Genomic DNA, 19984 nt, shown 5'->3' with positions numbered 1-19984 from the left:
GTTTAAGAGGTAAAATCAGTGCTCCTCTCTTTCCTTGCTCGTTTAAGAGGTAAAATCGGCGCTCCTCTCTTTCCTTGCTCGTTTAAGAGGTAAAATCGGCGCTCCTCTCTTTCCTTGCTCGTTTAATAGGTAAAATCGGCGCTCCTCTCTTTCCTTGCTCGTTTAAGAGGTAAAATCGGCGCTCCTCTCTTTCCTTGCTCGTTTAAGAGGTAAAATCGGCGCTCCTCTCTTTCCTTGCTCGTTTAAGAGGTAAAATCGGCGCTCCTCTCTTTCCTTGCTCGTTTAAGAGGTAAAATCAGTGCTCCTCTCTTTCCTTGCTCGTTTAAGAGGTAAAATCGGCGCTCCTCTCTTTCCTTGCTCGTTTAAGAGGTAAAATCGGCGCTCCTCTCTTTCCTTGCTCGTTTAATAGGTAAAATCGGCACTCCTCTCTTTCCTTGCTCGTTTAAGAGGTAAAATCGGCGCTCCTCTCTTTCCTTGCTCGTTTAAGAGGTAAAATCAGTGCTCCTCCCTTTTCTTGCTGGTTTAAGAGGTAAAATCGGTGCTCCTCTCTTTCCTTGCTCGTTTAAGAGGTAAAATCGGTGCTCCTCTCTTTCCTTGCTCGTTTAAGAGGTAAAATCGGTGCTCCTCTCTTTCCTTGCTCGTTTAAGAGGTAAAATCGGCGCTCCTCTCTTTCCTTGCTCGTTTAAGAGGTAAAATCGGCGCTCCTCCCTTTTCTTGCTCGTTTAAGAGGTAAAATCGGTGCTCCTCTCTTTCCTTGCTCGTTTAAGAGGTAAAATCGGCGCTCCTCTCTTTCCTTGCTCGTTTAAGAGGTAAAATCGGCACTCCTCTCTTTCCTTGCTCGTTTAAGAGGTAAAATCGGCGCTCCTCTCTTTCCTTGTTCGTTTAAGAGGTAAAATTGGCGCTCCTCTCTTTCCTTGCTCGTTTGAATCGAGATATCCTCGCTTCTATTTTAGTCTTTTTTTACGATTAATTGTTTTTTAAACTCAATTTCGAACAAAATTACAAAATCCCTCACATATGAGTTGAGAGAAAACGGTTTTTGATTGAGACTTCTTTATTTTTATGAAATTATTTGATCATTTTGCCTCTTTAGTTATCCAATATCGTTCCAACGAACTGACAGCTACGGCGACTGTTTGTAGGACGTGTCCGAAATAATATGTTCACTGTTGGTCGAGCGGGCGGATGACAAACCAGATTTCATTCTTCTATGAGTGGTGCTCTCATAACAGCTCGGCGCTGACTAGGTTGTCGAGAAAAAAAATATATAAGAAATTCGGCGTGATTAATACTGCAGGCTGGCGGTCCTAGCTCTGTGGGTTCTTGGATATCGCGTGCCGAAGGAACGCCCTAACGATGAAGATTCCCAATCTTTCTGTCGGTCTAGGATATTGGCTCTTCCCAGCCGAAATAGAGCGAGAAAAAATATATCGTAGGCTTAAACTCTCTGGCGCGCATTTCCACTTCTCGTTGGTACACCTTCGTATATTGGTGAAGGGAGACCCGTATAGCTTCATCGGCGCACGGTAAATTGAATCCTGGTCCCCTTTTCGCACTACCCCCTTTTTTATAAATAGTGGAAATTCTGGGGGAACTCTTCTTCCCTATTCGATTTATGGTTCCTTAATCTGGACATTTACTGGGCTGCCGTAATGAAAAAACTGGCGGCTTCTTCTCTCTTTTCTTTTCTTAATAACGTTTCTCACTTTTTCCCGGATCAATTTCGTTTTTTACCCCGGATTGTAGGGGGGGCCTTATTACGGTTTTTTTTAAGTGAGAGACTTTGAGAGACCTATAGTTTGGTCTCGCACTGACAGAACATCGCGAACTGAAGTTGGAGCTCCGGTATGGCTTCGACTTTAAACTGAAGTTCTCGAGACTTGCCATACTATATCCGTAAACGAGCGCATTTGTCATAATAAAGTCCGAAAAAGGCACCTATTAGAAAGACGTACATCTATTAAAAGTTAAGATGGGTTAATTTCATTTTATTTTAGTTCTTTTTGGTTTTGCGAGATGGGTCTGGTTCACACGACCAGTATTTTATTTCTTCCTAGACAGAGTTGCGGCATGTAAAGCCTGAATTAAGAAACACGACAAATCTTTCCGTCCGTGTGAACCAGTCTGTAGAGAGAAAATAATAGGAAATTGGGATTTTTTTCTAATTCCTCGATTGGGGCTCTTTTCTTTTTGAAATTGGAGAAATATGGGGGTTGTATGATGAGATGGTGGTTACGTTTGGTAGCCCCCTTGTGGATTTGAGAGAAATTGAGAACGTTTGGGTTGCAAGGTTGAAAAGAGTATCGTGTGCGATAAAGTTGAATGAAGGGGTTTAAACCTTTATGGGGCTGTATATCGTTTTAAAACGCGATTACGGCGGAGTTGGAGGAGCGTGATTGACGAAAGATTGGTACCAGCAGGGAGACATTGTTTCGCTGTTGTTTTCTAATTGGATATCTCCAATTGGATTACAAAGCCGTTGCCAAAGAGCTTATTCAACCCAACCTATGGTTACGCGATTAACTAAATAGAATTAAGTCTTTCTTCGCGTACAGTTTGGTACGATATTTAATTCCACACTATGTTTTATATAATAAGCTTTTGAGAGAAGAGATAAGCTTGGAGGTCTCCTAGGCAAAGGGCAGAGCTAAGGGTCGAATATACCCTTTTCAGAAAAGCGTATTTGCTAGGTTGTTAGGGAAAAATATTCCAGTTGTTTATTCAGAATAATTTTATTATTAATATTAATTTTAAAAATTAATGAAAACACGCGTTCAGATGTCTTTAAATAACGTCGCGATGAAAGCTTGCTGAATACGTCTTATCTCCCAAAAATCGCGATAAAAACATTGAAGCTAATCAAAGTGGGTGATGTAATATCTAATTACACTAATGAGTACTGATAACCACGAGGTATCACGTGGAGACCATTAGATGAAGGCTCCACAAAATCAAAGTGATCCGTTTCTAGTCTCGATGGTTTATCATTAAATTAAGCTTGACATTTTTTCCCACCTAAATTAGTACATCTGGAAACGGTCTCGCTTCCATCAAGCTCCTTTCACTCCGTTCTCCGAACGCTCCGCTCTGGGTTAATTCTGTAAATGCGTTTCTGATTCCGGAAGACGAGATATCGTAGACGCATCGGACACGTCTCCGTTTAGATTAGGCGGGTGTTTCATTACCCTTAATACAGTTTGCCATCGCTTCTCCGCGCTTCAACATCGCGGTCCTATACGTAACGCGAGTCTTTTTCTCTTTCGCGGGGTCCACGGGGCTTTTTCTGCAAGAACATTTTTTATCCGATGTCAGACGTAAAGGGAAACTCATACCTAAAGGGGATAGATATAAACGTGGCGGACTCTTATTCTTTCCCGCGAACGAGGGTTTCTCTTCGGACCAATTCGCGGAGCTGCCAGATCTCGTTATCCGTCGGGTCCACGGCGCGATTCTCACCCCGTTGCGTTGTCGTCTATCTCCAAAAATATAAACGCGTTATGTCGTCGCCGACATTTTCTGCCTAAGTGGTTTTTTTCTCACCGAAGCGACTCTGCTTTTCTTCAATATTGCGCGAAGTTCTATACCGAAACCCGCGTCCGCTGTACACTGAGCTCGGTTGTAGGTTGAAAGGTAAAGTCTGACTTTTATCTAAACGGCCGCGCGTTGACGCGACGGTAGATTTATGTTTTCATACTTTTCATCTCGAGGAAACGATCTATTTTTGGACGCTTCCACTTTCTTTGTACTTTCGGTGGGCCGACTCTGGTTCCTTACCCCACGTTACGTCGGGAGAATTTCACTCTCGAGAAAAGACGCCGCTGTATACTAGCGCTGTAAAATAGTGCCGTATGGACTCGGCAAGATATGTTAAGGATTTCAGCCCTCCGGGTCAACATTTTTTCCCCATTTCGACGTAAATTCGGTTAAGGTTTTAAGCCTTTGAGGCGAAAAAAAGTTTCTTCATCTTAGCGACCTCGCAAAGCGATTTAGATTGAAAATTTAATTTATCAATCTGAATAAAATATTACAATTTAGTTTGCCGTATATAAGAGTAATTGGTTATTTTTTATTCATTCGATTTAGTTTGTCCTTCGAAACGTAAAGCGTACGGTTATAAATATACACTGCTTTGGTATAAATCATTTTAAAATGATAATCTATTTATAAGTTTTATAATATTAAGTATAAGAGCCTCGGGGTTTGTACACCTGGATTCATTTCCAGGAAAATTTCCGTGTAAGATAGTAATATAATATAATATAATACTTTAGTGAATTACAAATATATTTTGGAATGGGGTTACGACGTACTAAACTACTTCAAAGAATGGCTATAATTTTGTCCAATTTTGCAATGTAAACATTTTCCTAATTTACACACGCCTAAATTTCAATCGGGTTTTTAGCGATGAAAACGGCTGTGTCGTTCCGATCCATTTGGCGGGTCATGTTTAAACACAGCCGGTACTGGCGAGTCTAATAAATTGGAAATGCAAACACTACAAAGTCATTGGAAGAACATCACCGGGCTTCGATATTGACCGCCCTCTATACCATCAACCAAGATTAAAATACTTTAGAAACTTAACGGAATCTCGACAATGTTTACCTAAAAATTTAGGCTCACTTCGATCGAGACTTTCCTTTCGGGGTTTTCTTATAGAGCCGTACCGGCTTTTCGCGAAACTGAAGCCAGGTTAACGTGTAGGTAGAGACGCGCCGCTTGATATCTTAATAAAACTCAAATATTTTCTCGCCGGTCAGGGAATTTCTTTCTTCATGAAGAGGAAATTTTATCCCGCTTCCCCGATCACAAAAGGCCTCCTCGCTGCCTCTCTGCCTTCGGCGTAGAAATCCTTTTGGTGGCGGGTCCTAAGATGGGACGCTTAGGGCAATCGGATCATTATTGCCAGGAATTCGATTAGAAGCCGTTCCCCGCAGTCCATTGTGAGAGCGAGCCTTCGACTCCTTCCTCGAGATTCCGTGGGTCGAAGACCCACGAGTCACGAGCCACTGTTATAGATAAGGTATACGTCTTATAGATACGCTATTTCCCTGATCTACAGGAATAAACCCTTCTTCCGACAACTCTTTTCGTTGATGTTCACCGTTAACTGTCTCCACCATCAAATTTCCTCCCTTTGATACACAATTTGTAAGGTTCTAATAATAGTTCATGTGGCAAAAGAAAGACTCGCTCTATTTACTGCCGTGTATCGACGACCTCGTAGAAATCTTACAATAAACCTTTCTTATTTTTAACATTTTCTAGAATTCTTTTGAAGATTTTAGGTAATCTTCAACTATGTTTAGCGTATTCGCGGGTAGTCTGTGACGTTCCTTTGAAAAAATATGGATACTGAGGACTTCACTACTACTGAGGACTTAAAATATGTCTCTTTGTTAACGTTTGTGAAGTTGGTGGAAACGAGGTCACTAAAACACAGCGTCCGTGGTGGGGGCACTCTTAGACAGGGTTCGGAAAATCTGGAATTCCTGGAAAAGTCAGGGAATTTGAATATGGGTCTAAAAGTCAGGGAAAAGTTATAGATTTTTAAAAATTAGTCTATAAATCAGGGAAATGTCAACGAATTCAATAACGGTTGCAAATAGGAAACCTTTACTAAAATATAGGCTAAAAATACAAAATTGCGCTACAAAATAAGTCAGTGAATTTAAATCTGAGAAAAATGTTTCAACCCTGCTCTAGAAACTCTTTTTTTTTTAAATCTTTAAACGGGCCATGAACATTTTTACATAAATATTAAGGTGATTATTAACACATAAATACTAATAAACTTATTAAATGATACGTACACTTGAAACTAAATTAATATTTATTCAAAACTAAAGACGTAGCGCAGATCATCAAATCAGTAAAAGTTTTCACTTCTGTCGTATAGGGCTACTTTTTGCTTCATTAAGCCTTTAATACGTAACCAATTTTAAGTTATGAACCGACTAAAAGCTTCCCTTCTAGTAAAATATTTGGCTACCAGCTCTTATCTAGGTCCCTACGTCCCTGGTTAACATGCGGGTTATTAAGTGGTGTGTATCTATAACCCACTCTCTTTTAATGATACTATTCACGAAGTTAGATCACGACAAATTTGCCATTCAGATCATTCGATTCGAATAGGTCTATTTCCATTGGATATTCCTATAGTAGCTTGAAGGATGATTGTAGATTTCCTTTCCAATATCTTTTACGCGAGGCGAGCTATTCAGGGAAGATGGGCGGAGGAAAAAAGAGGAATAGAGAGATAGATCGGAGAGAGTCAATTTAACGTGGCTGAAAAGAAGATATATATTCAGTTGCCTTAAGTCCCCGGGGGAGGGTGAAGGTTGGCCTCCTCTTTCGGAATTTACAAGTGAATGGCGTTAGAGGACCGGATGTTTTGCCAAGTGGTCTTTGTTAGATTGAGTCGAAATGCTAACACCGCGGAGAAAGAGAAGATGTCTTTTTCGAATACTACCAATTCTTCGGGTTTTGTAACGCGCCTTATACGAGGGCAATCTATTCGAAAATATAAATTGCGGACATATTCTTTTCATTGCTTTTATTCCGCTTGTATTATTCTTAATTCAAGGATTTTACAAATAAAATCGATACTGCTATTTTTAAAGTGAACGGATTCTTGTTAGGATACATTTCTTTGGACATTTTTAGTCGAACCAGCCCAATTAAATTATTATATTGACTACAGGGGGAATAGGATATGTTTTATAAAGCGAAGTAGTTTTCTTTTTTTAATGGGAAAGGACTACCTTTCCATTAGCTCCAAAAAAACGCGTTAATTTATAGATAGGCTTTAAATCAATAACAAGCTGGATGAGCGTAGCGGACTTTATGGTTTCGCCTATTTCGGAATACTTTTAATAAAGTTTAGGTTGTAGTGGGCATTAGTTTGTCAGTTGATTGAAATAAGTACTGATAGCTAGGTGACGTGCTAGTGATGTCATACTCATAAAGATAAGTGCCACTAGCGTGAAAAAAAAGAATTTCAAAAACAAATTATCATGCACTAATTTAACAGCTTGGCAATACTTTTTGCACTATAACTACGATGAAAAAACACTTATTAACCGTAATTACTTAGTTTATAGTTCAGCAAAAATTCGCGATCATTTACCAAACGAAAGATGGCAACTGAGACATTGCAGGGAAATTGAATTTTACACTTTAGGTGTTGCCAGATATTCGTGGAAGAGGAGTTTCCATATTGATTTGACATATAATCCAATCAGGGAACGGCTTTTACCAGTTGGCCGTCATTTTAATGGCACTTTTTTTCACTACTCCATACTTCCAAGTCGATATTTTATTAATCCAATTTGATTCAACTTCATCCTATGCAATATTTTCATTCGCATTACGTATCTCAACCTCCTCTTCCAGCGAATAAAAGAGAGTGGCTTGCTCATAAATTTTCTCTCTTCTGGCATTTTTTTACGTTTAAGCTGCCCAGTACATCCATTGGTTGTATCACTTAGTCTTAATTGCAATTTGTTTTATTTGGGCCCCGGAAAGAAATATCGTCTCTAGAGCCGCCATTCCTTACTCTATCTTTCTCTCTCGCAAAGAATGACCAAAAAAATACTACACCTATATCAGATCCAAGCAGTGTTTTTGAAACAAAAGCGCTTCACTTTAGCGTAACTGTTGAAAGAAGAAAAAAAAAACATTTAGGGAATGGTATGCGCGAGATCTCATCCGCCTATTAAACCTACGTGCTACGCGAATGGTATACTAAGGAATTCGCCCTCGATGTAATATGACTTTACCGCGCTTGGTCTCAGTGACTGTAACCACATCCATTGCCTTTGAATCCGCTGTAAGTTAATACGAGTTTGCCAGTGATATACGTGTATGGAAAGAAGTCTCGGGGTTCCCGGTGGGATTCTCCAAGCTCATATCCATGGTAATGCATTCCACTTAAAGGCAACCCTTTTAATTTCCTGAAGCCCTCTCTAACCGCTCCTCTCTCGTTGGAGCTGAAAAAAGGCTATGGTGCGAGCTCATTCTACACCCGGTAGACGCCTACGACCTCTTAAGCCGTTCACCTTATTTTCTAGATTCACGTCCCATATCCTTAACATACCGCTTCTTCGTGATCGAAGGGAAAGACTAGCTTGCAAATTGATTCCGGGGGCTATGCTGAAACAACGTAGCAATTTTTAAAACGTGGCGATGTACGTCTCCATAAAATTGTGTTTTAGCCGGTTATCTTCGATAAGAGCGGTGTTTCCGGAGCCGGTTTAAGAGGGCTCTTACGGGTAATGTGACTGCAAAAAAGTGAAAATACCAAATAAGAGTTAGTTGCTTCCCATTTAATACTGTACGCGGATTTTTTAAGCATCTTTATTGACTTTAACGAAAGGAATTTTCATTACGAAACGAACCTGGCGATTTTTATATCACGAGCTCTTCCGGTAATTGCTTACGTTGTTGTAAGTGGATTCGGTATTTTCCTTCGAAGAATTTGTAATATTTTTAAGGCATTGTTTATGAAGTAACGTATACCGTTCTAATTATAGTGAAAGGAATTACAGCTATTACCCAAATTAGTGAAAAATATTTTTTTTTTATTTTCTCTAGTCTATTCGGAATTTGAGACGCGGGTTATGTTAGAAGAAATTTCTCCTTCGGTTGATCTGTATTTTACATACCCAAATATATTTATAATGAAATTCAATCCTCGCTTACACACTAATTTCTCGGAATAACTCGGGCAACGCTGATGGGTTGCTGTTTTGCTTATATTTTTTTCCACTTCGAAGGAAAACTCCGATCTCGCTAAAAGAAGTTCCGAGATATGAGCTAAAGTGTAGCTTCCATTTTTACATCGCGGAAGCAAAACTTGCCAAATAGCGAACGAAAAAAATATTTAATCAAAACGTTAGCTTCTGTAAGAAAGCTCATTTGTTGCGTAGCCGTTTCAGCAATTTGCATTTCTCTCGCCTGTAAGTGTTTTTTCCTGGCCTCTCTTTTCCACGTATTCGAGATGAAAAAGGATACCGTGAGAGGGAGGAAAGGGTGAGGTGAGATGAGGTGGGGAGCGAGAGGAATTTCCGGGAAAAATAGAAGGATCCACGCTATTAGGCGGAAAGCTTCAGGCAGATCTAAGATTACTCGTTACCGGTCGAGCTTAAGTTTTAATGGATTATTAATGGAGTTTTAGTTGGAAAATTAGCGTGTAAAAGAGCCACGGATGATCCTTTTACCGCGTCAGCGACTCGTAGGCACCGAGCTATTCCCGATTCCTTCAACCCCCGTCTCCCTACTTCGTAGGTCAGTTTGACCCCTTTTAAAATCCCCTACAGACTTCCGCGTTTTCGTCGGTGTAAAGTATCATCCACTTGCTCGTACTGGGTAATTTTATTTTCGACGTCGATCGAACCTTTCGTCAGCGCCGTTTCCTATCGATATTAAATTATTGAACTAATTCTGGTGCCGGCCTTTTGCCGGTGACTTTAAATTATTAATGATATTACGGAAGCGCGAATAAGGCCTTTTACATTGTAATGAGATTGGAAGGGTCTATTTCATCGCGCCAGCAGTCGTTGTGTTTCGAATATTTATTCGCTGTATAGGCTTCGATTTCGCTTTTCCAGATAAGCTTCTAAGAAAATGAATAAGTAATTTCGCGATCCCGGTACGTTACGATCTGGCTGTGACTGCGCTAACATCGATGTGGTCGATCGATAGGCTTAGCCTGCACCAATAAATCTACTGATAAATATCTCGTTTTTTTTAAATAAAAGCATCGGTACGCCTTAAATTTTAAACTTTCCGCGTAAACTATGCAACGATATATATGAAAATCGATTCCTATATCGTTTCTATTTATATAAAATTTGGTCACTTTTCATATTCAAATTATACTCCGCGAGTAAATTTGTCCATGTCTAGCTATATTTTGATTTAAATTCGGAATTAAATATTTTCATAAAAATGATATAACTCGGGATTCCAGTTAAACACTGTAGCGTGGTAATAATTTTACTCGTCCTCGCACGCTGGGCCCTATGCACACCGTAATATTACTTTTTATTCCCGCGGGTGACATTAAGACCATCGCGGCCACCTCTGACCAAATTACTCCGCGCTTCCCTTAAAGATAATAAATACTCGCTATATTCATTTCGGTCCGAGTTGTTGGGCCTCTTCCGAACAAACTGTAGGGCTTGCCCGGGTTCGCGCAGGGCCAAAAATTTTCCCGTCATAAAGGGCTGGTTCCCCTTTTCTCGACAAAATGAGTAAGCCTGATTGATACTGGACTGTCCCATTTAATCGCGTTGAGATTAAATCCAAAAAGCCTGCTAAGTCATACTCACTGACTCGAAAACAATTGACTCACTTTTAGACATACGTAAAAACTAAATGACCCGTACATTTTAAGCCCGTTTAAATTTGGTAAACAATGACTTTAATGTATTAAAATAAAACAGATGATTGAACCGGGGGAATATTCAATTCCTTTTAAATCTAAAAGGTTTTTCGATAGCCCAAGGAGATAAAGAATAATGTCCATGATATAGTATGCCTATTGATAAAGAGATTTTGTGTTTGTGAGAACAATGAGCGAGGTAAAGAAGTAAGGATTCGTGATAATAATGCCACCAGGGAGCGTGTCGCGGCTTGGTCGCGTTGAAGAATTACATCTTGTGGTGGTGTCGGGTACTTCTAAGCTCTTTTCCTCTTCTATTCCCTCTTAAATTCAGCCTGCACCCTGAGGCTTCGGTTGTACTCCTAGGTTCGATCAACAATTATTGTTTGGTTAACAGCCCAAACTCAAACTCGGTCGGTGTCGGGTTGTATCCTGAACTCCCCTCTGGCCGTTTTCGACGTAGTTACGCTGGCTTTTCTAAGCAGAACCTTAATGCTCGATAAAGTCTCCAGTATGACCAGGGGCGAACGCTAATGTTCCACGAATATCTCAATGTAGGAGAGCGAGTGTCCTTGCATTTTTGCAGAAGTAAATAGCTTACTCATTATTCTGACAGCCCATTGAGTGCAACGTCTTTTAATATATTACGTATTTCCATTCGACTAACCGATTTTGTTCAAACCAGGGGTTAGATAGACCTTATGGTAGTATGAAAATTGCCAAAGGAAAAAGTTGCAATGGGCGTTAGTTTTCCCATGGCAACCGAAAATGTTTTTGATCTCTCAAAACAAAAAATCTCTATTTAAAAAAGCACGGGATTTTCTCGGTTTCACATGGTACTTACTTAAAAATTTTAAAAAATAAAATTTTCAAAACTTACCCCAAAAGATGAATTTGACCTATTTTGGGTAAAATTGATCAAGAATTTTTGGTAAAATTGATCAATTTTGGTTAAATTTTAACAAAATTTGAGTAACCGTGAAAATACCATGCTTTTTTAAATGGAGAGGTCAAAACATTTGCGTTTGCCATAGGAAAACTAAAGCCATTTGCAACTTTTCCCTTTGGCAATTTTCATACTACCATAAGGTCTACCTAACCCCCGAGTTTCAACAAAATCGGTGATAACTACCTCGGGTAGTCTCCTTGTAAGTCTTTAGGAGAGAGGCTTATACAGGCTAAACATTATATACAAACTCTTGTAGTCGAATAGGACTACAATTGGTTTTCGGAAAATGCCCAGATTTACTAGAAAATGTGAACATTTGTTACGAATTAACTCTATTACTTTGAACTCTTAAAGCAAATTGTATCGCGAAAGGAATATATTTACAATTTTGCGTTTGTCAAATAGCGCTTTTAATTAGAGCGACGAAATTTTACCACTTCTTTATTTCGGTGTTTTGACCGTTCAGTGGTTTAATTAATTTCCGTTACACCAAATACACCTCTTGGACATTCAGCACAGTAAAACTATTAATTTTACTCGAGGAAAAGACGTTTTCTGTCAACGTTATGTCACAGTTTTTAGGCGTTTCCACAAGGATAGGTGTGTTTGGGTTTACGATACTTAGACTAAATTACCAAACTAAGAATTAACACATAAGTAATTTTTAAACTAACTTCGATACATGAGCGAAAGGCTCAAAATACTGTTTTTCTCAATTAACGGACCGCATTTTGGGATAATAATAATCAAACAACGTTTAACCTTACACTATTAGAACTTTAATATTAAAAATAAAAATTTCGTGTAACATGTTTCTGTTGCCGTTGTCAAACGCATCAAGTCTAATAATATGAAAATTCTGACTGCTTCAAAGCTGTTCATAATAAAAAAATATTAAGAGTGGAGAACATTTCTGTATATTACACCCTATAGGATTCAAAAAGTGTCTCCTATGTTAACATTTGTGTTTAGGGCCATCAATGTTTGTAATTCTTTCGAGGATATACGTAGAAAAATCGGTTTCGTAAGCCACGTTCACACGTACCCTCAGAAACGTTTTGCCTCGTTTCGATCTCGCTGCGGTTCTTAGCGTTTGGAAATCTTTTGGTTCACACGTTTGATTTCCAGTGAGTTTTGAAGAAAATTGGGCATGCGTAGTATAGCCATATAATTAGGAGTTCGTCTGCTCACGCTTTTGAGTGACGTTTCAAAACATTTTAATTAAAACCGAATGCACCCAGAAGAAATTTGTTGTATTTTTTAAACAAATAGACAAAAAGTTGCTATACATTTTCTTCTAAAAAATGCATAAAAATTTTATTAGGCGCAAAAAAATTCACGATTGACGATTTTTGTAAAAAAAAAAGGCTCATGGTTCTCAAAAACTGACTCGATGACGTCAGGAATCGCAGCCAAAAAGGTCAATGAAGCGGTTCAGCCGAAGCGATCTGAAACGCTGGGACGCGCAACGGTAACTGTTCCCACGACGGGATAAAAACGTTGCGGGAGCACTCGCAACGTTTCTGAGTGTATGTGTGAACGCAGCTTAAAACAGATAGTGGTCGATAGGGCAAAATCAACAATAAGTTAGAACTGACTATGCACACCAAAATAGTGTCCCAAAAACATATTGAGACACGTAGAATTATGATTATTATTCTTTGTTAAGGAGAGACCATAATAATATAATTTTTGAACCAGTTTTGCGTCCGTTTAATTATAGTAGAGATAGAATTGATCTTTTACGAGTTAAAACTAGTAGTCTCGAATTTGTTCAGAGCTTTTTTTGGCACCTCATGGCTTTACAAAATTTGAAAGTGACGAACCAACTCAAAACTATACATTTTTGTAAATTTGTAAATAATTTTTTGTTTATGATAATGGTGTTGAAAATATATGATTGGGGTTGGTTTCATTTTGTTAAATGGGTAATAACTTAAAAATCTTTTCATAATACATTTCCGAATTAGAAATTTAATTATTTATTAAATATTATTTAAAATTGGCATTTTAACTCACACTTATAAATTCGGTTTTATATAATCTGTTACACTTTCAACACTTCTAAACTTGAAACCATGCACCCTAACTACTCAATGAAGTGCAAATCTGAAGTAGTTCTTACCCCATCTAGTGACAAGCGCCAAAACTAAGCATTCATTGGATATGACTTACTTTGTAAGTGAAAGCATTTGGGGGAAAATTTTATTAAAATCATACAAGCCGTTTGTAAAATATAATCTTTACACTATTATTAAACACGTGAAAAATTCGTCAGTGCACGTAGCTGACACATTGTTAAGTCTTTACTTGGAAAATTTTATTCGAGAAACAGGGAATTGAGAAATGAATAAACAAACTGTAACTTTTGCAGAAACATTGATTAATTTTGTGTGGAAGGTCTTGGCCCCTTTTTTAAATTAGTTTGTTTAAGGCGCCGCCAAACCCCGTTTTATCGGGGTATTAGGTCGCGTGTTAATCAGTTAGCGTTACGGGTCGAATTTAATTGTCACTCGCAATTTTTCTTACGAAGGTAAATTAATTAATTTAATTTTGTTTATCTTTTATAGTCGTACGTCGCCCTTACGAAGTTCGGACGTTCGACGAATTCGCGGTCAGAGGAAACACGGCCGTCTTGCGGTGCGAAGTGCCAACAGGTGTTAAGGAATACGTCAAAATTGTGTCCTGGGAAACCAACGATGGCCGGACGTACAGCGGCCCTTCTGAAGGTACTAAATATCATTTTGTCGTAAATTACGGAGAGTGATGGCGCGAGTAGGCCTAGATTCTGATATCATTGTAGCCTGTAGGCGAATATTTTCCGCCAATATTTTTCCTCAAAGGCCCGGCGGTGGTCGCGTGCAGTTTGTCCTTCCCGACTTAAAAATGATCGATCAAAAGGGGCGCTTTATGGTCACCGGCGATCGATCATACCATTTTTCATAAACGTTTCTCTTTTTGGCCAACGCGAGATTGGTCTCGTTCGGCCCGCAAAGCGCCTTCGCCCTTTTAAACTTGTAATAAAATCCAAATTTCTAAAAGAGAGAGAAAGCAACTCCATTAAGACTTAATGGATGTGTCTTTTCCATTTCCAGGCAAATATTCCGTTACTTCCGAAGGGATACTCCTGATCCGAAATGTAGATTTTATCGACGCCAGGGCCAAGTATCGCTGCATGACTCGAGACAAGCTCTATGGGAACTCCATAACCAGCGCCACCTGGGGTGAATTGATCGTAACAGGTACCTAGAAAATTTTGTAAAGATAAACCCCGACCGTCTCGATCTTAATGCGCGCTACCGAGGATTCCTCTAATATTGTCTCGTTAATGCACTGCGCCGATTATATTTCTTCCAAAATTTCCTCTCTTGTTGTTAGTCGCGCCAGGTCCCTCCTCGGTCGCACTCTCTCTCTCTCTCTCTCTCTCTCTCTATAGAATGTCTCGCCATTAATGAAAAGAGCGTCCTTATTATTGTCGCGGGTGGATGGAAAATTGAAGGAGCGTAAAATTGGTTTCCAATATTGTTACATGAAATCTGAATACAGAGAAATGACGAATCCCATTTCATCCTCGGCGGGGAGCGGAGGATCTCAGTTGAATACGTACACTGATATAGCTGGAGATATAACAGAAACTCGCGCGCGATTGCGAACGCCCGACCCGATAAATTCGTCGTCATCGGACTGCATTTAAATTATAAACTTTACGCGGAGGAGTTTTAATACTGGATTTGCAGCAACGGCCGGGCCACCCTTCCGGCTATTGAAACTGCTCGGGCAAGAATTATGGAAACTTTTCCGTTCGCGATTCTATCTAGCAAATTCTGGATATAAGTGGGTGGGAGAACCGCGACCTTTATATTAACCCGGCGAAAGTAGTATTTCAAACGATATTTGCATTTCCCAGTTTTGGCGCCTTTCCCCTTGTTAACATCCCACGGCGGTTTGCCAAGTTCATCCTTTTCCGATTCTCGCGGCCTCTCGCGTCTCCGTCCCATCTCGACGGACTGCTAAGCGGGATGAGGGAAATGGGTCCAGTATGTACGCTTCCGCTCTATGGTCCCCGCTGCCTTCGAAGTTGCGCGGACTTTACCGCTTCCTAGTATCGGAATAGAGGGTCGCTCGGTCGCGTAGGGTACTATATCATTTTCCTCCCGAGCTTGCCGGGCCGAATAAATTTTTGATTTTTAAAGTGAAAAGATGGAGGAATGCGTGCGGCGTGCGTATAAAAGCGAACGAAATAGACATCAGTCGCTCGGGGACCTTCCGCGGGTATATGTTCAACTGGAAATCGATCGCTTTGGCGCGGCCATGGTCGCGCTTCTATGGAATCAACAACACCTCCCAGACGGCTTCTACTTCGTCTAAAGGCTAGAGTCTTCACGTCGAACTAGTGCGGATTTTCATGCTTCTACGGTTTGTTATTAAAGACGACAGCGATTTATCATACGAACGCGCTATATCCTGTCTAAAAGTTCGTAACACTCGACTATCCACTACTTTTTAGTCTCTATAGTTTCCAAGCTCTGGACAACCTAACCGGCAAATAGTCTGTAATAAATTCTTGTATTACTAAAGTAATTAAAGGTGACGGATCCCTAATTGAGAACCGACACCGTTTGCCTTAATATTGAAAAATTACTTTAATCGCTTCCCATTTATAAACCTAAAGCCCCATTTTCATGCTCGCTGGTAGCGGGTAAAAATCGAAAAAATCCGCTTCTGCTATACACCTTTTCACTTTCCGCGTCGATATGTTTCAAACAGATATTTTAGCTTTATTTTCACGCTTGCGAGTGGCGGAAGCGAATTTTGATGATTTTTATCCACTACCAGCGAGCATGAAAATGGGGCTTTAATACTATTTCGAAACGCGGATACAAACTAGCGCGAGTTGGTCCATAAAAGGCCAGACAAGGCGTGAACGTCAAAGTGTCCTAGACGTCATTCGCGGGGCTCAGCGGATAGGAGCGGGGGACGATTAGCGACGCTAGAGTCGAGAGTATCCTGGGGTACAAATTTTCTTTTATGCAAATTTGGCACCCCTAAGAACTGGGCTAATCCCTCCTCTCATTCATTGTTCGTGATTAACGAGCCAAAATCCCCGTCCCCTTTTATTTCAATATTGGATAAAAAATGAGCTCGGTTTGACCACTTGACTCTTTTAGCTGGAATAATAGCCAAGGTTTCGCGGAAAATCCGTCCTATTACCCCCAGCAGCAGCGGCAACCAACCTTAACTCTTCACCGTATATTCCCCCACTCTACTGCCTCTCTCGCGTTGCCTTTCTTCCCAACAGTAGCGTTTTGATCGGCTCTGGGGTACAACGGTATGGACAATTCCACGCTGACCCTACCGTCTCTCTGCCTTTCTTTCAAGTGCGAGCGTAACCCGTTATTTCCGCTTACCCTTTTTACTACTGAAAACAAAACTTATCACCTCTACAAGAATGACTTGCTGGCTGGTTTGTGTTCCTTCTAACACTACTACGCAAATATGAGTTATTATTCCTATTGAAATAAATGATCCAGTCACATATTCAAAGAAATCATGAAATTATCCTTTTAGTCTATTCTAACATATCCAGAAAGCTTAAATAGCTTCGAAATACTTAAATTGTGCACTCATTTGAATAAAGTTCCGTAATTAACTTGGTTATGAAAAAGGTGAGAAACGTATTAAAATGGACGAATTAATCTCCATGAAGTATGCAGAGATTGAAACTAAATATTTTTTCATTTCAAAGTTTTCAACCTCAGAGATAGATAGAAAAATTTTATATATTTTGAGTGGATTTTTTTAAGCCGGACTAGATAGCTCTTTACTATTTTAATTTATGGACTCCTTCCACTATAATTAGTGAACAACTTCGTAATTCGTTGATTTTGTCCATTTTCAAATCTAGTCTTCGTTCTTTATACTGGCCTACTTTTATTAAAAATACAATGGCACCAATTATTGGAAATTTAAAACAAAACCGAATTTTAGTACTTATCTGGCGCTTTGATCCCAAAAGTATAATTTGCCTCGAAGCAACTTGTTAGCTTTTCCGTGGCTCCGTGGTTGAAGGGTTAAATTGTTAATCATAATTTTTGAGGGCCGAAACGACGTATATGGATTTTTCGGAGGCTTGGCCCGAATGGGAGTTTTATATTGCTCGCTAAAAGCCTTCAAAAGTGGATAATGAAAACATTAATAATTTATGGATTTGTCGCGCACTGCTTCGGCTCCCACTCCCTTTCCGCCCCCGATGGTCGTTGAAGGCGATTTCGGAAAAGTTTCTTAAGACTCTTCGATTGGCGTTGCCCGGTAAACTCTCCTCCTTTAGTTCCTTAAACGATTTTTCTTAATTTTGAAGTTGACGTGATCGATTCCCCGCCGCTAAAACCTGTTTTATTTATAGTTTTTCGTATAGACGCGTTTCCCTTGCCCTTCTGTCGTCGAGTGCTTTTGTTTTTGCAACGTGATTAGTCTAGGCACTCTAATAATAAATTCGTCGATTGGAATATAATAAATATAAACATGTAATATTTATATAATATGCATAGTTTTTCTCTATTTTGCTTTCAAAACGAAAGCACTTAAACCTTTCTATTATTTTTCACTAACCTTTTAAATATTTTAAATGACTTTTGTGCTTCAGAATATAATTACGTTTCTGATGCTCCTATGTAGACCTCTTAATAAAAATCTAATGAATTATTTAGTCAAGTTTTTCCTCTGTAAATTAAATTTAGTTCCATTAAGGTAAAAGTTCCATATATTTTCTCCATTGGCGTTTCAAATGACACATTATAACTTATAATTACTTTTTCTATTAGAGCATTAAATGGTACGAAGATAATGATTTTCAATTAACATAATTCCTATATAGATTTAGATATATTAATTGATTGGATTAAAAATAGATTAATATAGCTAATCTATTTCTTGGAAATTATAGTTTTAATTCGTTGCGATTTTAAAAGGATTTTACCCAAAATAACATTTATCGATTTTGCCAAAGAGTTTTACTGGTTCGAAATAATACGGTATAACGGTTTTGTGTGAAAATCAGAATGGGCGCGCTAGTGGTCTATTATCCAATCGTCCTTTATAAACGGTGATGGGTGGTAAACCGGGCAAAAATCCGGGGGGCTTGGGCCGGTGGCCACCGCATTCATTTGTTTTCCTTTTAACGCTCGAGGTGCTCTTTAGAAAGAGGAATATCTAGGCTCGCGTAATAAAACAAAAGGTTTTAAGAGATTTATTGGCAAGATAGTGGACTGGTTTTCGCCAGGCGCGTATACGCGTTTGGAGAAATGCTCGCGGTGAAAACCCATGAAGAATCCGCGTTAATTTATCAGGCCACCGTGAAGAACGGAAGAAAAATGGACCGGCGGATGGCGTGGAAGAGAGAATAACACCCTAAGAATAATCCCTTTAAAGGATTTATTATAACTTTTACACTTTCTTCGTGACAGAGGCCAGTCTCTTTTGTTTTCTTTAAAGGTACGGAGAACTCTCGGATTTAGCGAACAATTTAATCAAAGACGATGATCGTACCTTCCCGTAGTCTCAGACCAACTGTCAACCTGACCTTTTTGTTATAGCGTACCTGAATGGAAAGCTTCGCCGAAGGGTCGATTCTCGAAAACGTCTCGACTGATCCTCTTTAATACTTTGACCCATTTTTTTCTTGGAAAATTAAACTCTTCCAGCGAACTCTCGCGGGAATACGAACGAGAGAGAGACGAGTCAGTTCTTTTACACCAGGCTTATCCGGGGCGAAAATGTGCGAAAATCTTCTTTAAGCCCGTTGTAGCGTTCTTCGTTACATTAGATCCTTTTCTTTTTCTCTTCGCGGGGCTCAAAAAATTTCCTTCTCAACGGAAACTATTTTAGCTTCCTCTCTCTTTTCCTTTCAGTTAGTTAACTCGACAGTCTCTTTGTCACGTTTTGCCGATCCCAGCTCCGTAAAACGTCGGTTAACGGACTTGTACTATACCTATTTGAGTTCCCTCGTTGGCCTTATTGAGGCGATCCTGCCTTATTCGGCCCGTGTTTGGAAACGTTGACTTTTGTAACCCCTCTTTTCCAATTTACGGATAATTTTTTTTTGTTTTCCTCATTCTGGCGCTATAAAACTGTCTTTGGCGGAGGTCTTTGCTCGACTTCTTTACTCGTTTTAGATCCGCGCGGGGGATAAAAATACTTTTCTGCCGTTTTCGGTGTATACACTCGCCATTAACGGTTTTCAATAATATTTTCGCGACAGAGGCGATTCGCAGTCTGCCGTCGAAAATCAGAACCGCGTCGAGGAAGGTTCGCTGTCCTTCGGGACACACGGCGGAGCTGGTGTGCGTGGCGCAAGGTCATCCTCAACCCACGACGGTCTGGTATCGAAGGACGGGCAAAAGGCTGAATCCCTTGCCCTATTCCCAGCGATATCACCGTCAACAGGGAGGAGGACTGCTAATCAAGAAAGCTACCGTCTACGACACCGGCGCTTACATTTGTTCTGTAAATAACAGCGTTGGAGAAGATCGAGTTCAGATTGAATTACTCGTTATTGGTAAGACTTTTCTATTTATCAAATTGATTTTATTATCACGGAGATACGCGTCCCGGGGGTGCAAACTTAATAATTACCTTAAAACACGCCA

General features: G+C 39.7%; 1 protein-coding gene across 1 annotated transcript in view; it reads left to right on the top strand.

The window, feature by feature from the left end:
* Positions 1-19984, top strand: part of LOC149936075 (cell adhesion molecule Dscam1-like) — a 134085-nt gene that overhangs the window by 16976 nt on the left and 97125 nt on the right. Inside the window, exons 3-5 of the mRNA XM_090153612.1 lie at positions 13910-14068; positions 14435-14581; positions 19597-19893. Coding sequence (XP_090009738.1) covers positions 13910-14068; positions 14435-14581; positions 19597-19893 — 603 coding nt within the window. The remainder of the gene's footprint in view (positions 1-13909; positions 14069-14434; positions 14582-19596; positions 19894-19984) is intronic.

The sequence above is a fragment of the Leiobunum rupestre genome, chromosome 7 (genome assembly GCF_980474605.1).
Source record: "Leiobunum rupestre chromosome 7, qqLeiRupe1.1.hap1, whole genome shotgun sequence".
Taxonomy (NCBI): domain Eukaryota; kingdom Metazoa; phylum Arthropoda; class Arachnida; order Opiliones; family Sclerosomatidae; genus Leiobunum; species Leiobunum rupestre.
The sequence above is the reverse complement of the archived record's forward strand: the minus strand, read 5'-3'. Positions and strand labels throughout refer to the sequence as shown.